Genomic DNA, 22508 nt, shown 5'->3' with positions numbered 1-22508 from the left:
TGTGCCCTCTTTCTCCTTTCTTTTTCCTTCTTCGACAGATAATGTTTTATTTATTGCACTAATGGATTTCTGTTGTTCTGTGTACTCATGTATCAGCTTCTCTTCTGAGGGGCAGCACTCTGGGATGTCCCACATCTCTGTTAGCAGTCATAAAGTTCCGGGTTTTCCCGAACGCTGCTTTGAATAAAATCCTTTTCAGTTACCTGCAAATGCTTACCTTATAATCAAAGCGCAGAAATAAAACATGTTCCAGAGTATCTCTGAATAAATGCACATTTTTTTAAGAGTTTACTAAAACTGAATATTGGGCTGGCTGATTGCTTCTGCTACACTTTAAGTGTCTCAAACAGTTGCTTAAGGTATTCTCTGTGTCAGAGTATGAAACAAAGCCTTTATTCGTCCATTTTTAAGTCACATTTTCACCCCATTTACAGCCCAAGTGTTAAACAGGAGAGCGACAGCAGGGGTGACAGGCAGCTCATTCGTTTACAGGAATAAAAAGCAATAGCATGATTTTTATTTCAGTAACTTCATGTTAGAATTTATTATGTGAAACACACGCACACGCACGCACACACACACAATTACATCCCTGACCTCAAGTCCAGGAGCTACAGATGCTTTTTTTTTTAAAAAAAAGAAAAACCAAAAATAATCATTGTCATTACTTCTGCCATCGGTCAGTGGATGAGATCAGAGGCCTGCCTCATGATGCAGATTATTATGAATGAATTCCTCCCCTGGCTAAGTTAGCTTATCAAGTTCAGATTTCCCTGCAGTGTCGGGTCAAGTGCTCTGTGAGCAAAACTTTACGGGTTTAAGCACCATTTCTGAACAGCCTGGGTTGAATTCACTGATGTCCTGTAGGTAAAAAGAAACTTATTCAACAGTTTCTGCTGAACGCTCTTTACAGATTTGACAAAAAGTCTTGATTTATTTGTCCGAGGCCACTGCACCCAAATGCAACGTAATTACACCTGTCTCCTTTACACCTAACAGAAGTGTACCAGTGAAAGTACTAAGAGATAAGAGATGTTTGCAGTAATCTGTCAATGATTTCGTTCTGACTCTGTCATCCTGTTGCACACAAAGACATTTCCCACAGTATCAGACCACACCTCCACCCTGAGTACGTGGTCATCAGTTTTTTGTGGTTTTATTAAACTGGTTGTATTTTCATGACTTTTTTTTTGCTTCTGCTCCCCTTGGGGTCTCTTTTACAGCAAGGAGCTGCACACTTGGTTAAATAGCCTAAATATTAGAGTAAATGTGGTGCAGATTAAACCTCAGTTTAAACATTTTATGTTATTTCTTGTCACATCTTTTTTTAAAAACACAAATGGTCGTCACCCCTCCATTGATGTTCCCAAAAGTAGTATTGTCCTCTATTCTACTTTTGGAAACATTCTTATTTTGGGGTTATTTCTAGCCAAAGTGCTCGGGTTGTCTCAGATTTTCAAAGCAGGACTCTACAATTTCTTCACACAATGCTCACTTTGTTGTATTTGTTCATGAGGCAGGCCCCAGGTCAGCTGCACAGCTTTGTTTAATTCAGCTCCCAGTGTCTACAGTCAGGCCAGTGTTTGATTCTTCTTTGTGTTAAATGAGCTCTAAAGGTGTAGGATATTCATTCAGTTGATATGATCGTTAAGACGTGGGGTTAATTTCCTAAGATTAGAAACTGCGCATCGATTCAGGTCCTATTCCGTGTGTTAGAGGTTCAAACTGCGGCAGCAGAAATACTTGTGCTTTTGAGCGGCTGAGGTCATTAGTCCGAACAGGTTTTTTCTTCTGCTCGCCCTCCCTCTGTCACTGCACCCCCACCAGCTCTGTGATGGGTGGGGCAAACACCATCAGTTCCTGGTATTTGTGGAAGAACAGGTGCAGGCGGGACGAGTAGGTGTCCTCCTGATATGGCAGCTGCTTTTCAGTCAGGTATTTGGACACAACAGGTTTCACCTGCACAAGAGGAACAAAGTAACCATAGTGGGAAATACGTAAATACATTTAGCAATTTAATAATTATCCAAAGTTCTGTGATGGTCACTTTTTAAACTGTGTGCTCTCGTTTTGTTTGTGCCCTTTGCTCTGCAGAAGAATCCAACAGTTCTGCAACAAGCAGGTAAATATATTCATCTGTGATGTCCCACCTTTAAACACATGTTGTCTGACAGAAAGGGGAAGAGATGGTGCTCCACGTGACAGTTGATTAGCGAGTGTCCAAAGATCCGGTCCAGCAGAGGGTTTCGCGGCAGGTTCAGGACTCCGTGGGTCATCTGGTGAATCCTCTTTGGTCGACGAGTTGGAGAAAACATCGGCAGACCGATATGCTGCAATTAGAAACAGTTTGGCATCACAAGTTATGTGGCCTATTGTACTCTTGCCAGCCATGTTAATAGGTACACCTGTTTAACTACGGGTCAATCCAAAGTTCTTTTTCGTCAGTAATAAAAGACCTGGAATTGTAATTGAATTGAAATTTAGGCACGGAGACATGTCAGCTAAGAACAGGAAACTGAAGCTGCAATTCACACAAGCTTCCCAACACTGGTCTCATGAGTCTCGATTTCTGCTGCGATATTTAGGGCTCGAATTTGGTACGAACAACACAAAGCGTCGATCCATGCACACGACCCTACCAGCATTTCAGACTGCTGGCAGGGGTGTGATGGTTAGGGAACACTAAAAGATATTTAAATTAAGCTCAGATTCTTTGTATTACAACACAAAGTGTTTAGTGTAATTTCTGTGTAGTCTCAAAGATTATCGTCAGACAGAGATCATGGAGTTCAGCAGGGTGGGGGTGGGGTGGAGGTTAGTGTTGGACGTCGGCCAGCAAAACCCCAGGAGAGCTGGGAGGACAGATTTTTGATCCGAACCCCCCAGCAAGAACAAACACTTTCCACTGGTACACTGCTGACTTCTCTTCAAGAACCTGTGTTTTCTAATCCACCTTCACACGCTTTGATCCGAACAATACACAATGACCTGCAGGCATCCATCTGGGAAAATCATGCATGAATTGTTTCTTTTTATCCCTTTAGTTCACTGCCTGCTCTGAGAACACAATGCTGCATTCAAGCTCCTCAAAAGACCCTGTTACAAAAAACACCCTTATGATCATTTCACATGAACCGAGCACATAAATCTGTGAGAAGTGACGAATACATGTGCATAAATTACTTATGTTTTCCCCAATTCAAGACCAAAGAGTATAAAGGTATGTGGTGTGGCGATTAATGGATACTGATGAGATACATGTATCTATTCATAATCATCTAAAGTTCTCTAAGATGTGGCCATTTAAAAACACTATTTAAAAAAATAAAATTAAAATAAAGCATAATTCTTGTTTTATTTTGGATCTAGTGCTTCTATCAGTTATGTTACAAATCCAGAATCTAACTGGAAGTAGGAACATCTGAAATGCCATTAACAAAACCTGGGTAACAGACGTGTGTGCTTTCTTTTTAATGACCACTAGGCAGCAATATTTGACACTAGCGAGGTTTCTCAAACGCACATTTTTCAAGAGTTTTACTACATATTGGGCACGACAGGGTCATCGTTTGTGTGGCAGCAGTTCCTGGAGGCTGGTTGTTGCTGGATGAAGTGGTATTGCTGGTATTCCAGTGGTGGCAAATCTTGAAAAAGTAAAAGCTGCACCTCAGTGAACCGTTTCAAAAGGCACAACTTTTACTTTGAAGGAAAACCTGCATTTTTAGGTTGTTCTCACAGTTTAGCTACGGCACAGAGATTACTGGCAGAGTGTCACTTCAATTCAAATGATCAGCACAGCAATATGCTGTGAAAGCAGTCACAAGGGCATTCTTGACACCCAGATGAGGAATACACTTTTTTCCTGCAGGGGGAAATCGCTTAGACATTTTCTTGATGAGATTATGGTCCCAGTCAGCCACTTTGAGTCATTTTTACTGATCTTGATATTCAGAAGGAGGATCATTAAAAGCTTGGCGCTTATTTTAATATCTGTCATCTTACTGCTCTCTCACTGTTCAAAGACATGAAAATTTTATATAAAACTAGTTGGAAACTAATTGGACACCAACATAATCCAATTAAAACTACATACATCAGAGCTTCACAGCTATCTGAATATTTTAGCTACAAAATGACATCATTTTGAGCTGAATATGAAATACAAGACGTCACAAACAAAATTCACTGTAACTGTGTCTTATAGGTGTCAGCAGGCTGAATTCTCAGCTACAGATACCGTGTTCTCACCTGGAAGATGTTGACGTGGATATACGGCACAGAGAACATCGCCCTGCACACGAGCATACACAGCAATGCTCCGTAAGGCGACGTGAACCCGGAGACATTGATGAGCAGCCAGTACTGTGAATACAGGCCCAGGGTTACCATCAGGATGGTCCTAAGGATGTGGGCCAAAGATTGTCCTTTGAGCTGAGCTGCAAAACCATGAGAGTGTGCATGAGAGTAAACTCGCACTGCAGTGACACAGACAAGTAAGACAGAGACTCGAGGAGGATCACAAGGTTTAAAAAGTGTCTCAACTTTATGCTGAGTTTCACATTTAACCTTGAAGCAAACACGGCTCATCTTTGGTCCTCTGGCTCCTCTTACCGAGCGCAACAAGCGGAGTGATGATTGGCACGGCCAGGGGGGCTATGAACAGGTAGATGATGCGAGGTAGGAAGGGCACCTTCCACACGCTGGAGTCACCCAGTCCAATGACATTAGTGTGAGCGTGATGCATCTTAATGTGGCCCTGAATCCCGGCTCGTGCCGAGAATGAGCCACAGATCTGAGGGGATGAAGAACAAGTGGAGGTGTTCAATAAACCAGCAATGATGGAGCACATGAAACAGTCAATGAACATTATCAAGCTCCGCTAACAGCTGGAAAGGACAATGGTCAGAAGAGATTTGGATATTCTTAGCAATTAATAATCAACCAAAGGTCATTAAAGCTTCTTAATCATATCACTTATAATGCGCATTGCTTCATTCACTCTTGCAGACATTGCTGTTTATAGCAGGTTGTAACCTTTGGGGTTGAAGGAATAAACATGCTTTGTGTGCCTAACACAGGAGGTCCAAGACATTTGTGCTCCAATATTGTTAAGAAAAATTGGAATATTTTGTCAGTCTGTTGCTTATTTAATTACACCTGTGGTGTTTCCTGCGATCAGTGATGGCTAACCCGCTAAATCCTAAATAAAACAAGGTCTGTGTCCATGTGGAGATGAAGAGTGCACTGAAATACACACCAGACGGGGAGGATATTGGCGGGACACTGCTGCATAGGCACTCAGAGGCTGAAACAACGCACTGCAAAGATTAGTGAACCATTTATGTTCAATGTTTTTAAAATGTGTAAAGAAAACCATTTGCGTTTTTTAATGAATTTCACAGAGGCTCTTCAGAATGAACAGCATATACATGAAGGTTTTGGCAGCTCTGGTGAAATCAGAGCGCTGCTATCAGCTCAGTGTGTATATCGTTACATTCATCCAGCCATAAAAGTCCTGGAAAAACAGAGTCATGAAATCCTAATCTGATGAAACTGTGAGCAAATCACCAAATGAGGAGGGTGTGATTCAGAGCTGTATCCATTTAAAATGATGCAACTATTTACTGTTACATAGTTTCTTGGAATAATACAATCACTTAGAAATTAAGTGGTGATGTTTTCTTCTCATTTCTAGCTCTACATACAGTATGAGAAATTATTATTTGATCTACTTCTGAATTTCACTTATCAAGAGATGAAGAGTCTCTAGTTCTTATGGTAGTTTCATGTTTAATAGAGAGACAGACAAGATTGTAGAGCTGGACAAGGGTGCAATGGCCGACAAGACCATCAGCAAGAAGCTTGGTGAGGAGGTAACAGTTGCTGCTCATGGGGTGAGGATGATCATGAGAAATGTGTTGGATCAGGTGGAAACATTATGCTTTAGGGCTGTTTTTCTGCTAAGGGTAGAGAGGGATCTGCAGAGGGAGCTGAAGCTTCAAGATGACAGGCGGCAGCCAAGAGGGATTCACACAGTTTCATTTAGCCCACATCAGTGGGCTAAAATCCCTCCTGAGATGTGCACAAACCTGGTGACCAGCATCAACAAAGGTGTCTTCACCAAGTACTAAGTCATGTTTTGCTCTGAGATCAAATACTTGCGTCGTTCGATGACATGCAAATCAATTAAAAACATGTTTTTATGGATCTTTGGTTGTTGTAAATTCATTATTTCCCACAACTGTATTTGTTCTTAGATTCTACTAGAGTAGATTTGCATGATTCACAATTTAAAATAATCCATTATCTTATACTGGGAGCCCGGTGCAGTACAAGACAGCAGCTGTAGCTTCATATTCATGATAATGACCCTCAGCAGGGAAAAAACAAATGTCCCAAAATGTCCAACTGCTGCTCTAAGCACACAGCTACAGAGCTGCGTGTGAGAATACAGAAGCTTTGCCCGCAGGTACTTAATGACAGCCTTTCAAGTCTATTTCTGCACATCTCACCTCGATGAAAAAGACGGCCCAGAACCTTCCCCAGGCCTGCGACTCGCTCAGCGCCCCATGGCTCGCCAGATGTGTCCCCTTGACGGTGATGACAGCGTGAGCCACGCCCATCAGCAGGACACCCGCAGAAAACCCCAGAAGCCTCGAGGAGCCCAGCAGCAGGAAGGCTGCAAGACAGAACGCAGGGAATAAAGATGCTACAGATCCTAAAGATGCTGACTCTTTAACCTTAGACTGGCAGCAGGACACACACTGCATTACTGCTGCATTGACTGTATACATCTACTGTTATCGCTCACACACATTCTTTCAGCCTTTGATAGCAGACAGCTGAGGCTCAGTGCCAATAAGTGTTTGCAGTGAGCAAACATTCTCATAGCCACCATGAACAGGAAGACATCAGACGACTATTTAAAGATTTACTTTTGTGTTTTCATTGTTGAATAAAGCAGGACAGGTAACCAATAATAAATTGTGATTCTAAAATTTTCCTTGCTGCCTGTTACGGTTCAGCATGACTGGTTTGGGTTTCATTATTCTCAGGTGGGGTTGACGGCCTGGCTTTGTTGGGTTTTTCCACCCTGGGGCAGAGCCTCTGGGTGTGAGTCCCTGCTGCACCTGTTTGCAGTGAAGTCATCAGGAGTATATCAAGGACAGGCGGTGTCACAGCACCATCTCTGTCTGCGTAGTGACATTCAGGCCGCCTTTGTAAAATCTGTGTTTTGTGGTTCACTTGGAAACTTCATCCGAACCCTGTTTGTCTACCTTTTTGCACCACCTCAGCAATCAGAGGAACTGCTTACCAGGACTCCACCTGCCTGCCTGCTCTCCACCTATTCCCCCACTTGCTGATCCAGCTCCCTCAGAGTCGAATCACTAAAACATAAATTTGATACCTGCCTGTTAGATTACATTCTAATTTATACCTTCTTTGCTGGCAGAGCACCTGAGACCCTTTTTAAATAGAACATGCTCACTATTCCCTGCTCTGTCAAGGCTCAAGTGATGAGTCACATGATCAGAGTAAACCTTTGCAAGAACTGGAAATGAAAAGCAATCAGAATAAATGCTTACATTTACCATGAGTCAAACTATGTAATGTGAAGCCAGCATGATGGGCAGGAAGCTCAGGTGAAAGGATAACAGTCTGGAGGCGGACACTGTTACCACACTGGCTTCCTTCCACTGTCACTGTGTACTGTTTACTATAGTTTAGTGTCTGCATACAGTAGAAGCAGGCTGATGATGAACATGAGACGAAGCTTTAAATCCACTAATCAAAGTCAGTTCTGTTTTTGTCACAAATGTTAACAGCATGGATGGATTACATCTAATTAGACACATGAGACATTGTAGCTGCTGATACTTCTCTGGCTGCCTTTGACAGCAGAGTTTAGGTGACACATTCCCTTTTTAACCCAGTAAAACTGCTAATATGACGCACCTCCTATTTCAAAGCAGCCTATTTCGAGGTGATAAGTCACGAGCTCGGTGCTACACAGTGACAGAAAACCCGTCCGCCTCATTCTGCAACTACATCTACTTCTGAATCATTTCGACATATGAATTATACTGGCCATGATTTATATTTTAGGTAAAACTCACAAAAAAGCAGTTACAAAGACCTGCTGCTGCTGCTGCAGAACTAATCCGTGGTAATTACTGCTACGTCTAAGAGTCTGGAATCAAGCCTGAACCTTAAAGCTGTCAGATCCAATGATCAAGTGACGTGAGTCACAATAGACAGCAGTCCAAAATGAGGTCAGTAGCTGACCACCAGTGACCCACATAAAATGAGACTCCATGAATGTGCAAAGCCAGACTGAGTGGTGACGGTGAGAAAACGCTACGCTGTGTATTTCTGGAAAATAAAAAATTAACTAATGAGACAGTTTTAGTTGTAAATATTGAGTCATCATGATATCACTGTGACTTTTGTGATTTACGTCTGTTTGCTGCTATTTTATGACCAGTCTTTTCAAAACTATGACTTTCAAACAGACAAAATTAAGCAAAACACCTGAACTTTATTATTATGATGGTGCACTGTTCTCCCAACTTTGGAGGAATCATTTCCCACTATTATTAAAATTTATCTAGTCTGTTTTTTCCTTCTTTATGTCAAAATATGACAGATGAATTTTTAGGTAAAGCTTCAAAAACTTTATCCGATGTTTATCGCAGACTTGAAAGCAGGAAGACTGCAAAACACCAGATTTGGTCCTCAGAGCCAGCATTGTTTAGGGAAGTTGTCAAAAAAAAGTTAACCAAGTAAAACACAAGCAGCAACGTCCAGGACTAAAATGTTAAAGCAACACAGAAGTGTCCCCAAAACTGCAGTACCTGTAATGTCCACTTGAGGCCGGCTCCACAAACGCCCCACAGTTAAAATGTTCAACAGGCTGATCTATAAAAAAGTTACGTGTTTTTGTTTACACTAAGTTTGTAGCAGGCCTACATCCCCGTACAGGTGAATGTAGCTGCTAGCTGTCTGCTAGGCTCCACCCCCTCTCATTAAAGTCAAAAAATAGAACCTCTAAGCTACTTTGTTTGTTCTATTGGTTCCTTTTGGAGCATTTTCAGTACAATTACTATACACGGCTAATGTTACGCCTTGCATTGTCAGAGAGCAAGCCATAAGAGAAAGTCAAAAATTCTTCCCTTGAGGTTGGGTGAGCAAACTTATAGTATTTTAATTGTGTGTTAAAATACTATCTCTGTATCTCTGTCTGTGTGAGCGCACTTTGCTAACCAGGTAAAATGAAAACTTAGCACTTCTGCTCTCTAAAACAAACAAACAAACAAATTCCAGCATAGCTAAACTGCCCAATTTGAGGGTTTAATGTGAAACTTTACAAACCAGTCGGTGACATCACAGCTGCTATGGCCATCTTTTATTTACTAAGTTTGCAGTAAGAGAGGCCTCCCAGGCTTTGAGCTTCTGGTTGAGTCGATTACAGAAACACAAACTGACACAAATAATTGTCTCTTAAATGATAAAACCCTCCAAAACAATAACTCATCTATGCAGGTGCAATCACATCTATGACGTTGTGCCTCACCAGGTGGCAGACAGAGGAACGCTGCTGCCAGGATACTGCAATCGACCCCCCTCCTCTCCCACCAGCTGCTCTCCTTCACCACCTTCTGAACCAGCCTCGTCAGCTCCATCATGAGAGACTCCTCCACCTCTTCAGCTCCTGCGCCTCCATTCTTAATCTTTGGGTCCCCTCTCGTCTTGATTAACATCTCTTCATCACCTCTTCCTCCTCCTCTTTCCCTCTCATCCCTCCGCTCATCTTGTACGCTCTGCATCCTGATCACTGGCCTAGAGTAAAGTCACCATGCAGGTTGTGTCCTCCTGTGAGCGGCTGCTGATAAACCCTGCAGCTTGAGCACACAGTACACAGGTCAAAGTTAGCATTTCAACAGTGTGTATTGTCAGAGAAGCCCAGCCCCCTTCCTGCTGCTTCAAGAGCATTGCGGACCCTCCTTTCCTACCTCCTCCTCCTCATTCCTTTCTTCTTGTTCCACCCTGTCAGCTGACTCCTTGGGCAGTCCAGCAGCAGAGGAATTTCTTGTCCCACTGCCCAAAGATGTAAGGTTGGCCTGCGATGGGATGGATCCAAAAATCCTCCTCACACGCGCAGCAACTCAAAACTGCTGCGGCTGCTTACCTCACAGTCAACTCTTGCTCATCTCTGGTTTCTCATATATTCTGCATGTCGCTCACCCCCTGCTCTGTTCCTCTCTCTCTTTGTGTTAGCTCCTTTCCCTCCTCCCCTCCTATCCCCGTAACCTTGGCAAATGTCCTGGGAAAGCAGAGTGAGAAAGGAGGGCTGATTAACAGGGGCCGTTCAGTTGTTTCTCCACAGCAGAGAGGGGGCGAATGTTCAGAATGAAAAGGAGAAGATGCTGATGTGCGAAAATTTCCTTGGCTAGTTTAAGTGTTGGTAAAGGTGAGAGTAGTCAGTAGTGAGTTATATACATATATCTGGTGTCAGCGCCTCTTTGTCCTCTGGAGAGAGGCCACGCTGACTGCAGTGTGCTCTTTAAAAGATACAGAGTGAGTAATTTTTAAGAGAGAGGAACAGAAGAGCACCAGGCCGCCTGACAGCTTCACACACATCCTCCCACAGCCTCGGCTTGTTGGTTTTACTCAAGCACTTATCAGAGTCGGGCTTTTTATCCATTAACACCAGAGAAGGACACATTTTTAAAGGTCCACATCCAAAGGACTGTCTAGGGATGCAAAATATTGCATTTTTCTGGCTTAAGAGAAACAAAAGAGCCACAGTTTCAAAGAAGAGAGACAAACTAGGAGAAGAATCCCGCGTATATTCTATTCTATACAGGCGCTGTGGAGAGCATCCTCACACAGAACATGACATCGTGGTTTGGGAACAGCTGTGTGAAGGACCAAAAAGCTCTCCAGAGAGTGATCCGTACAGCAGAACGCTGCTGCAGGATTGCTCTCCCCCCGCTTCAGGACACCTACACCAGGAGATGCCGGACTAGAGCAGCGCAGATACTGAAGGACCCGTCCCATCCTGGCAACAAACTGTTCCAACTTCTGCAATCTGGTAGAAGGTTCCGCATCTTCCGGGCAAGGACAGAGAGACTCAAGAGGAGCTTCTATCCCCAAGCCATCCGTGCCCTAAACACACACACCCGCCCTCTCACATCATCTATAATTGACTGAGACAGGACTCTTCCAGACACTAAACCAAGGCACAATGTACATTTCAATTCCTTTAATTTTAAATATGTTTATATTGTCTATCCTGTAAAATAGTCAGATGTCTATTCATATTAATGTACAGAATTCACCTGCTTGCTGCTACTACTGCACATTCACCCAATGTATATACTATATATATATATATGTTTTTATATATATATATGTTTATATATATATATATATATATATATATATATATATATATATATATATATATATATATATATGTTTATATATATATATATATATATAAACATATATATATATATGTTTATATATATATATATATATATAAACATATATATATATATATATACATATATGTTTATATATATATATATATATATATATATATAAATAAACATATATATATATATATATATATATAAACATATATATATATATATATATATACATATATATATATATACATATATACATATATATATATATATATATATATATATATATATATATATATATATATATATATATATATATATATAACCGCAGAGACTACCTTACTGTCTCTGCAGTTTTATTTCTGCTTGGTTGCTGTTTTTCACCTTTTTGTGGGTGTTTTCTGTCTACAGGTTCAAGGTTCAAAGTTCTTTATTTGTCCTTTATTACCCCTCTACCCCCCCCCCCCCCCCCCCCCCCCCATTTTTGCACATGTCGAGGAGCGTGTCAGGCTACACTTCACGGTGTGTTATACTTTTATAACTATGCATGTGACAAATAAAGAACTTTGAACCTTGAACCTGTAGACAGAAAACACCCACAAAAAGGTGAAAAACAGCAACCAAGCAGCAAAAAACAACTAAAAATACACAGAAACGAACTGCAAAGAGATGAGAGGTAGTTACAAAAGATACAAACACAAAGAGATAATAAAACAAACTAAGAAATCTAGAAAGTGAGAAAATGAACATAGAGGAAAGAAATAAAACTGCAGAGACAGTAAGGTAGTCTCTGCGGTTTTAACAATTAGACACTGTGTAGGTACAAAAGGCAGATAAACAGGGAAATAAGACAACCATAGAGATGTTTTAAAAAACAGCTACACAAACCCAGAATAAAACTACATGGAGATGCCAACATCCATTGAGAGACTAAAACAAGGAGATAAAATATCTTCAAAAAGAGTCATAACAACTACAAACAGATGCTATAGAGGTTAAACAACAGTCAAACGGCCTTTATAGAGACAGAAAACAACTGAATTAGTAGAAAACAATAATAAAGTACCGCAAAACAGTCCCAAGAGACCAAAATGACACGAATGGTATACAAAACAATCACAAAGAGATAAATCGGATACAAATTGATGCGTCATTTTCATATGGACTAAACCACCCATCCAAACAGAAAACCATACGCAAAAATCTAAAAAGCAACAAAATCCCCACATCGAGACAGAATGACTACAGAGTGCAAGAAATGGCCACAAGATGCTGAAAAATAACAACAAAGGGACCTTAAAAGTGACAAAAGCTGTAGACAGACAAAGTGGCTACAAGCAGGAGGATTCATGTAATAACCTTCACATAAGTGACCACAAAGAGACAAAAAAAAACAATCATAAAGTGGCAAAACCAGCTACGGTGAGACAGAAGAAAAAACTATGAAGAGATGTCAACCAGACATAAAAGACACAATAGACAAAAGAGAAATTGATAAAAGGACCACAAGAAATGACACAAAGACTATAAAGCAACACAGGCAGTTAAAGTTACAGACAGGAAGTGACTAAAAAGAGGTGCTGGACAGCTACCAAAGACACAAATTTACAATGAAGAAAGACAGAGGGACTACAAAGAGATATACAGTGCAGACAAAGTGGCTACAAAAAGATAGAAAGCAACCAAAAATGCATAAAGAACAGCAAGAAAGTAGCTCAATGCATCCACAATGATAAGTCATATTACTTAAAAATGTTAGTGTTGCAAAAAGACACGAGGCTACAACATAAAGAAACAAAATGACAAACTTCAGCAGAGATGGAGGACCAGAAATGAAATGGTTCGACACCAGCTGATAGACTTCCTCTATCAGCTGTTTTAACAGAAGTTTTATATGTGCTGCATAATGTAAAAGTTCCTGAGATAATAAACTCATTAACACTGAATAAATTCAAGCACAATGCAATAAGAATTTCCCCTTTATTTTACGAAAAGATAATAACGTTTGTGAGTGCATCATTACAAAAAGTTCTTTGCCAACATAAAAAGGTACATTCATGCACAGTCGTACTGTGGAGTGCAGCCGGCAGCAGACCTTCAGCGTAACCAAATAGCTGCTGCAGTAACCTGAGATAGCGGCGTTATCTAGCACCGCTCTGACACCTCATTGTTTTACTGTTGCAACACTGTTTGTCACTCCGTCTGCGGCTACATTCATACATCACAAATATACTGTTCAGTCACCACTGCATATGTGCCATGAGGTAAAATAACATTTAAATGTAAGAAAAGTGTACAATAAAAAAAACACACATATTAGGGTTGAGGTTTAGGTACATACAGGTGTCGCAGCTTTCCCGTGAAATTGTCATTACTCCACCGACTGTACAGCATCACTGCATATACATCTTCTTATTCAATTACATGAATAATTAGGTAAAATAAAATTACATATAACTGTAATGTGTAATGCCACCAACTAATATTTCTTACAGGCCCATAGATTTAAATTTTAAATTGATATGATAAGTCACCACTAGATGGTGCTGTTCAGGCATAAAAATGCTGTTTTCTGCTCAGGTTGATCTGGGGTGAAATATAAAGAAATAATGCACAACTTAGAGAACTGCTATCATTAAAAGCTCTGACATTTTATTAATACTGCACTAAATATTTTCTATATTTCTTTTTGCTTTTTGTATTTCGAGCAGCAAATTGCATTCAATTCACAAAGCTGTGGTCCTGATTTCAGACATATGGGCGATACTGAGCTTCACAGCTCAGTATCTTCAATGGCCTCTGGTTCATCCAGAGTATCCAAACGTCTCTTACAGGCATCCAACAGTTTTTTCCTGGGCCCTAGAGGGATGTGGATACTGGTGAGGTCTGTATCAGAGCATAGCAACAGAGCTTCCAAGTCGATCTTCTCCCTCCTGAATATGGGCATGAACTCACTGAGACTCTGAGAGGCCAGGAAAGTCTCCAGAGGATTGTTCTCTGGCTCCATGTCCTCATCCAGCCCAAGCTCAGTCTCCTCCCAGGGCAGCTCCTGCAGATTTCTTTCTTGCAGGCTCAAAGCGCTGCCAATACTATCCTCATCGAAGCTGGGCAAGTGTCGAGGCAGTTTTCCTCGCAGTCGGACGTTAGGCGCTCTCCCCACAGGTTCACTCCCTGCAACGCTTTCCTCTACCCCAATTCCAAACATGCCTCCGCTCATATAGTTCCTCCTGAAAACCATGGTCCCGAGCCCCGGTCGAGTGAACAGCGAGTCACGCCCGGAGTCTGCGCTGATCTCGGAATAAGCCGCCTCGTGGAGGCCTGGGTCACTCATGGCTCGGGAGATGGTGTCAGCATCGTCGTCAATGTCACGGGGAAACATATCACGGATGTTGAGCCGCGACCGCTCTCTGGGGTTGGTGTAGGTGCCCTGTTTGAGGAACATCACGTCATTGCCTAGCTGCAGGCCAGACAGCGAGCGCACGCTTTTCCTGCCATCTTCGTAGATCTTGAACGTACCGTCAACCTGCTTCTTTTTCTCGAGCTTCTTCTGTATCTTGGCCTTGCCCTTGGCTGTCGAATGCAGGGTGGCCTGAAAGGGACAAATCAGACACTGTGGATCACCCAGGGGTCTTTCAGATGATGTAAATAATTACTGTAAATGTCAAACTCAAACAGAGGCAAAGTCTTGCAACGTTTTCAAGTTTTTTACTACTCGTGTATCTGTATGTTCTCACTGTGGTCAATTATGGTCACCCACCCTCCCGCTGAAATCTCAGTCTTTACAATTGACTAGTCAATTGGGGAAAGTTAGCTTTAAAAGTTTTGTTTCTTCTGACAGGGGTTGCATTAAAGCACAGCAAAAGATAAATAAAGGTTGTTTGGAATTGGGATTCACGCAAAATTACTCTAGTAGAGTATAATAGTGAAAACATGGATCTGATAATAGATCTTCTTTTAAAAATAAAAAGCTTAACAGTGCCATTTGAGAAGCTAAGTATATTGTTTTCAAATGACTAAGACTAAAAGGTTTTGGGGGTTAAAAGGCTGACCATCAACTGCAACTGAGTCCAGGGACAGTTATTGATCTAAGGTAGAGCTTTAAATACTAGCTAAAATGTTCCCTGCTCAGTAAAGCAGAAGTTAATACTAAATCAGGGCTTTTGAACACAAAACCAACCACCTGCGAGTATGGCATGTTGGAGGTGACAGTGTTGAACTTGCGGCTCAGAGTGCTGCTGCTGGTGTAGCTAGAAAAGCTAATAGCGTCCAAGTTGTCTAAGGCCGCAGACTCCTTCATGAACTTCCTTGACATGCGTTCATGGTGTTTCTTCTGCAGCTTTGCGCACTCTTTGATCCGGCGCTCCGCGGCGCGAAACGCCCGATCCTTGAGCTTGCTGACCAGCTTTGGGTTGATGGTAATCTGCTTGGCGGCGATGGAGTCCAGGTAGCGAACGCAGTCCATGTGGCCCTTGGTGGCAGCCATGTCCAGCGGCGTGTGGTAGTCATTGTCGAGACACCACACGTTGGCACCGAAAGCCACCAGGAAGGACAGGCAGTTATGGTGGCCGTTGGCAGCTGCCAGGTGGAGCGGTGTGTTCCCCCAAATGTCGCATTTGTCCGGGTCACCTCTAGAAGTCAACAGAGGAGACGCCATGTTGAATTTATACACAAAGTTTACACACTTAGACTGCTTCTAACTTTATTTGGTGCCCACTCTAGAACAGGTTCCATCCATTTCCACCAAAGATGACCATATTACGGATATCACCTCTTTATGACATCATAAAGAGCCATGCGTAAAAAATATAGGCTGAAACCAAGTGTTTAAAGGAGTTTGACTACTCGCATACACCTGGTGGTTTTATGAGCATTCACCAATGTAACTGTGCATATGGAAGACACATATTTAAGTCTGTACCAGTATTTCGCTGGAAAACAGCTGTCATATAGATATTAGTGAAGCATCTGAAAAGCACAACTCTAATGTAGAGCAACAACAACAACAACTCCACCTCCTGCAGCTGCTGCAACGGTGACTCGTGTTAATCTGCTGTAAACTCTCCTCCTCTTCCTGTTTTCCCTCCTCCCACACGGCCGGGTCCTGATCAATAATTGAAGCGCAGCAGGTTAAACATGACAGAGGCGACTCTGCATTATTCATCTCCCACACCCAGACTCTTTTTTTCACAGACACCCAGCGACAGTGTTACCACGCACCACAGCAGGGTCACCACCTTTATTGGCACCAACCCTGATTTCAGTTCACGTCTGCGGTGCTGCACCCTGAGTGTGGACTTGAAATCACGTATATCTGAGACGAACCATGTGGGTGTTTATTTACCTGCCAGAAAGACCAATTACATAACAAAACTGAGAAATCTCTATGTCTGGACCATCACAGTCACTGCCTCACTGGTTTCCACATCCCGAAGTCAGGATTTAAAACACACATTTCTACTTTATCTGAGAATGTTTTAACTTGGTCTGAAAGGACAAGAAAAGACAATTCTGCTACACAGACTTTCCCTTGCTACAAAGTCTAAGGAAGTCCAGCAAATGCTGAAGTTACACCAGCACAGTTTCATTTTGAAACCATGTTTTTTATCAGGTTTAGACAGAAAAGACAACTATACTAAGGTAGAGTCATGTGGACTCCAGCCAGTCACATCATATGAGCAAGTGTCAGCACGATGGTGGAGGGGTGATGATTTGAGCTGGTTTGTACCTGGGCACCTCACAGTGCCTGAATCGGCCATTAGCTCCTATCTATACCAACGTATTGTAGAGTCAAATGTGAGTCCATCTATCCAACAGCTAAATCTTGACCCACACCGGGTCATGCAACAAGACCAACCCAAGCACAGCAGCAAGTTACAGCAGAATCACTAAAAAAAGAAACGAATGGAGATGCTGCAAAGTCCAGACCTTAACCCCACTGAATGCTGTGGCAGGACCTTAAAAGATCTGTGCATAAATGAGTGTCTGCATACATCAATGTACTGAAGCAACATTGAAAACAAGCACAGGTCAGGTCAGGGTGCCGGTTTTAGCTCATAGTTGAGAAAGTTGACTGCTGCTGCTCCACGTCTTCTCCTTCTCCCGGCTTTTGTCTCCATCTTCACTTAATAATTATCTATCACAGGTGAAAGGTGTGGGCCAGAATTCCTCCACAGCAATATCAGAGACTGATAAAGGGTGACGGGGTCAGTCATTTGAGAGAAGCTTAGAGTACAGCTGATACTCCTCTTCATCAAAATGAGCCACTTGAGGAATCTGACAGGGATGCTTCCTGGGTGAGGAGTTCTGGGTATGTCCTACTGGGACAGGGGTTTAGCCTGCAAATGCTGGAGAGATTATATTCCTTGGCTTGTCTTTTGAAGCAAGCAGTCACAAGTATCAGAAAAGCATAATAGAAAAACCACCCATATGGGAAAATCCCTTAAAGAAGAGTCAGGTTTCATCTCCAAACAGGTACCACTAGTTCAGAACGTAGAACCCATTCACATTTTGGCAGTTAATATAACATGTTTTGTCTTCTTGGTGTCATTTGTCATTGGTGCTCTCACACAGCAGCAGTAATACTGGGAACTGAACAATAAGTGTCCCATTTTACAGACAATGACAACTCATGACAATCATTATGGACATTCAGAAGACTCTTTGTTCAGGATTTGGGGCGTGCTGACACCAGCTGCTCTCTGGCAGAAAGCATCATGCCCTTCCTGTGTTTTAAAAGCACTTGAGAACAACATGCAGCAACACCATATATGAGCGGGCAGAGGGAGGTAAGGGGTCTTCACCCCTTCTCTAGTCGCCATAGGAGCGGGGAGCTGGGAGGGCAAGTTGGCCGTCTGGTCAGTCTGGGATGCAGGGCCTCCCTGCTGCTGCAGGACTGGGGGGTGGTCTGCTTGTCTCCACCTCAGGGAAAAGGGTAACAGGGTCCAGGGAACCTGGACCCTGGGTATAGAGTGTGTTTGTCCATCTGTGTTTGTCTCCACGTTGGGCGAGTGCCCTGTATTTGTATATGTGTGCATGAGGGTGAGAATGCATGTTTGTGTCTGTGTGTGTCTGGTTGTCTGTGTCTATTTTTCAGGTCAGGTCTTAAACTCCACCTCTCTGGGAACATCTCTGTCTCCCCTCACCACACTCCCTGCCGGTGACTGAGGCCCTCAACTGGCGGTGCGTTGGTGGTTTTCGGTGTCCGGGGCTGGGCCCTTAGATATGTACCGTCTCATTCCCGGTGGCTTCTTGGCAGGACCTGGCGCTCGTGCCTCGGCCGGGCCCCTTCCGGGGGTGGGGGACCTCGCACCTTGGGCCTCTGGGCCAAGGGCTTGGTCCGTTCTGGCGTGGCTGGCTGCTGGCTTCTGCACCATGGCTGCTGGGTGACCCCACATCTGGGGTTCTCCTCAGCTCTTCCCAGGAGGGTGGTGCAGTTGCCCCTCCGATGGTCTTCCTTGTGCACTCATTTAAAGCAACATAGGCACTTACTTTTGCACTTATTGTCTATAAATGTATTTTCATTTTACAGGTCACCAGAACACAAAACTATATTTACATTTGCCCAAAAAGAACGGCTCTAAAAAGCCCTTTTCAACAATGGCAAGTTGACTTCCACCATTACTTAAACGACTGATTTAAATTCTTCATATGCAATGTCTGAAAATCATCACAACCTGCTTAGTGTTTGTCTTAAAGGATTTAAAGGACTCTGAGAGGATGAGGAAAAGCATTTTGTGCTGAACTATTCAGTGTCTGTGTCTGCTGAACAACAGGCTCTACACTTCATCTGCTAACACCATCCTGACAGTAAGGTAAGCCAGTGGCAGCATCCGCAAAAACAGAGACAGGAAACTGGCAAGAACTGAGAGAAGGCCAGTGAAGTGATGGTCATTGGAAGAAAGCTCTATGTCAGGGTGCAGAGACCTAAGACTGAGAGGATGGTTCACCTTACAGCTGCACAACAGCCCAAAGCAAACAGATGAGACAACACTGGAGCAGTTCCAGGACAAGTCTCTAAATATCCACACTTCAATCCCACAAACCTCTGTGGAGAGACCTGAACGTGGCACTTCACAGATGCTTCTCATCCATTCTAAGCTTTGACTGATCGGTAAGGAATAAAAGAAGAAAGCGCCCAAATCCGTGTGCAAACCTGCAGTGGCCCAAGAACCAGAAGCGCATTCCAAAGGGGCTTTGACATAGTACTGAATACGTAGTGCTAAAAGTGCTAAAGTAGTAGCACTAAAGTGCACTAAAGTAGTGCTAAAGCAGAGAGAGATCCAAGTTAAAAAATACAGTATCATTATCATTTATCAAGTGTAAATATAAAGTGAACAAATTTCTCTTTATTTGTGTAAAATGGCAATGGCAACAAAATAAAGTAAAAAAATTAATAAAAGCCAAAAGACAATATAACCAAACATAAATCTGGACTTTCTACAGAAGATATTCTTTTCAGTTCTTTGATTCTAATGTCTGATTTACTGAAGAGTCTCTTGGTCTCCAAAGACTAGTCTCAGTCTTTACATATAAAGAAATACATGGAATTAAAAATGTTCCTATCTCAGGTATTCCTGGCCAATAAACATAAATGAACCTAGAACTCTCAAAGGGGCCCCCATGAGCCCAGGCTTCGTGAGTGAAAGTCCTGTATGTGATTTATGTTATAACCATCTACATGTTTTTTGTTTCTTTATAGAAATGTGTTGCATTTTACAATCAGGAAGAGAGTCCTTGTTCCCTCCCTGATTTCTTCATTTTTTGCATTCCTGAAAAGCTATTTAAACCTACCTGGCCTAATGTGAAAAAGTAATTGCTCCCCAATTCTAATAACTGCTTGTTCCACCCTTGACAGCAAGAAGTGCAATATACTGGTAATGAGTCTTTCTCATTGTCTTTCATGGCCCACTCTTCTTTTCAGGATTGTTTTAATTAAGTCACATTTGATGGATTTCCTGCATGAACGGTCCGTTTGAGGTTATACCAAAGCCTCTCAATCAGATTTAAGTCTGGACTTTGACCAGGTCGCTCCAAAACCTTCATTTTTTTAGACATTCAGAGCTGCCTGTGCTGGTATGTTTTGGATCAGATTTAGATCCCCAAAAGTCTTGAGGGTATTTTTTTTTATTGGCTTTTGGGTTCTTTCTTTGAAGCAGTGGTTTTCTCCTTGGAACTCTCCCATGGAGGCCACTTGTGCCCACTCTCTTTCTTATGAAGTCTGACCTTAACTGAGGTGAGTGGAGCCTGCAGTTGTTCAGATGTTGTTCTGGGTTCTTTTTTGACCTCCTGGATGAGTCGTCGATGTGTTCTTGGAGTAATTGTGGTAAAACAACTACTCCTGGGAAGGTTCACCACTCAGATTTTGTCCATTTGTGAATAAGGGCTCACATTGTGAAAGCTTTGGCTATGTCCAAAGAAATGGCTTTGTAACCCTTTAAGCCTGGGCATAGCAATGAAACTGAACTCAGCTTTCAAAAAAAGTAGTTAATCACAGTCAACTCATGATTTAAGAAGAGGGACAATTACTTTTTCACACAGCCCAACATAGGTTTGGATAACTTTTTTCCCCTTAATAAATAAAATCATTATTTAAAAACTACATGTTGTGTTTACTCATGTTATTAAAATGTGTTTGTTTGGAACATTTAAATCTGAAATGATGAAATGATGCAAAAACATCTAGGCTTAAATGCTGTTTTAGCTTGAATAGCACAAACTGGGCCAGTCAGGGCAGTGCAGTCAGGTCTGCATCTGTAATCGGAGCCATATTTGTTCTTTAAATAATGATTTTGCCCACTTTTAGGTACAGTTCTTTTGTAAGCTCAGTGTCAGTGGGGTTGATGAGTGTAGATTTATGACTGTTCCTGTTCCTGCTTCTTAAACTGCCCTCTTGTTGTCTTCAGTGTCGTTCTTGTTGTAATGCCCGCTCTGCTGCTCAGCTTTCTTGTCTCTGCTTCGCATGCACTCGATCCATCACTCTGACCTTTGCAGTACCCTGCAGTACCCTGCACTTCACTGCACGCTTTATAAAGCTGCCGCCAGCTGCATGACACAGTGCACCTCGCCCTGCTGTTAATATGCTCCTTCTTAGAGAGCAGGAAGCAAACACGCTGCTTTGTTTGGGCCCTAAAGCCTCCGCACGGTGCTCTCGGATAGTCTACCTTACTCTATCTGTAACTTATCTGCCCTGAATATAGCCTTACTCCTAAAACCTGTTTGTGATTGTCTCCGTTTTCTCCAAGCTTCCGGTCAGTTTCAGTAACTGAGCTGTGTAAAAATGGCTTGTGTATAATGGCTCAATCAGATTTAAGGCTCTGTTGTGTCACAGATCAGCCCAAGCTTCATCTGTCAGATTTAATATATAGCCAGCACACACAAGTGACCTTTGTATGCAATTAGGCTGTTTATATGTACAGCCTCCATCTCTTGAAGTGCTGATTAGATTAGTGATGGGGGTTGGAGCAGTTTTATTTTCTCAGTTAAACACAAACTAAAGAACGTTCTACGCGGTTAGATATTTTTGTAAACTGTACAGAAACGAATTCCATTTTGTCCAGTATAATACAGAAATAACTTTAGATTACACTGGAGTTTTGTGGACGGTTGCAGCACTCTTGTGTATATATTGAATCCACAGTCACTGTCTTTAATAAAGGTAGAAATCTGGCTGGAATCCACACCTGGAGACCAAGAAGTGATCAGGTAAGGTTTGTTATCTTGTCAAATGAGCAACCCATTTTTAAATATTCACTACCTCAGATTTGGGACTATGTCTCCTTCAACTGTTCATATTGTTCTTACAGTAATTTATAGTAATTTCTTACTTTCAGCCACTAGACTGTGGTGTTTTACAGTGAACCTTGGCTAACAGACTTGAAGCAGTAAGATTTACTGCTGACGCCATTAGGTAATCATTAGCTATTATTAATATCTAACTGTCTTCCGCAGTGTTTTTTTTTTTCCTGTTTTCCTACCCTCACTCCCAAACGGTCGCCCCTCCCTGAGCCTGCTTCTGCCGGTTTCTTCCTGTTAAAAGGGAGTTTTCCCTTCCCACTGTCGCCAAAGAGCTTGCTC

At 42.3% G+C, this 22508-nt stretch overlaps 3 protein-coding genes across 5 annotated transcripts in view; 1 reads left to right on the top strand and 2 right to left on the bottom strand.

The window, feature by feature from the left end:
• Positions 1 to 371: 371 nt before the first annotated feature.
• fads6 (fatty acid desaturase 6) overlaps positions 372 to 22508 on the bottom strand; it is a 22750-nt gene continuing 613 nt past the window's right edge. The window contains exons 2-8 of one of the 2 annotated variants that reach the window (XM_085285401.1): positions 10014 to 10324; positions 9575 to 9902; positions 6513 to 6679; positions 4612 to 4792; positions 4249 to 4436; positions 2151 to 2330; positions 372 to 1959 (exon numbers count right to left, since the gene is read on the bottom strand). In XM_085285401.1, the coding sequence (XP_085141527.1) occupies positions 1810 to 1959; positions 2151 to 2330; positions 4249 to 4436; positions 4612 to 4792; positions 6513 to 6679; positions 9575 to 9827 (1119 nt within the window). In that variant the 5' untranslated portion in view covers positions 9828 to 9902; positions 10014 to 10324 and the 3' untranslated portion in view covers positions 372 to 1809. The other variant, XM_085285402.1, reaches the window with a different exon arrangement.
• The window catches only part of LOC146568964 (pre-mRNA splicing regulator USH1G-like), a 9938-nt gene continuing 826 nt past the window's right edge, over positions 13397 to 22508 (bottom strand). Inside the window, exons 2-3 of one of the 2 annotated variants that reach the window (XM_085285399.1) lie at positions 15613 to 16063; positions 13397 to 15024 (exon numbers count right to left, since the gene is read on the bottom strand). In XM_085285399.1, coding sequence (XP_085141525.1) covers positions 14209 to 15024; positions 15613 to 16063 — 1267 coding nt within the window. In that variant the 3' untranslated portion in view covers positions 13397 to 14208. The remainder of the gene's footprint in view (positions 15025 to 15612; positions 16064 to 22508) is intronic. The other variant, XM_085285400.1, reaches the window with a different exon arrangement.
• The window catches only part of LOC146568963 (proton channel OTOP3-like), a 10319-nt gene continuing 9711 nt past the window's right edge, over positions 21901 to 22508 (top strand). Inside the window, exon 1 of the mRNA XM_085285398.1 lies at positions 21901 to 22136. The gene's annotated coding sequence lies outside the window, so the exon portion shown is untranslated. The remainder of the gene's footprint in view (positions 22137 to 22508) is intronic.

Source organism: Mchenga conophoros, linkage group LG8, assembly GCF_057382185.1.
Source record: "Mchenga conophoros isolate Kocher_MC1m ecotype Shallow Benthic linkage group LG8, M_conophoros_male_GT1.1, whole genome shotgun sequence".
In the NCBI taxonomy this organism is placed as follows: domain Eukaryota; kingdom Metazoa; phylum Chordata; class Actinopteri; order Cichliformes; family Cichlidae; genus Mchenga; species Mchenga conophoros.
The sequence above is the reverse complement of the archived record's forward strand: the minus strand, read 5'-3'. Positions and strand labels throughout refer to the sequence as shown.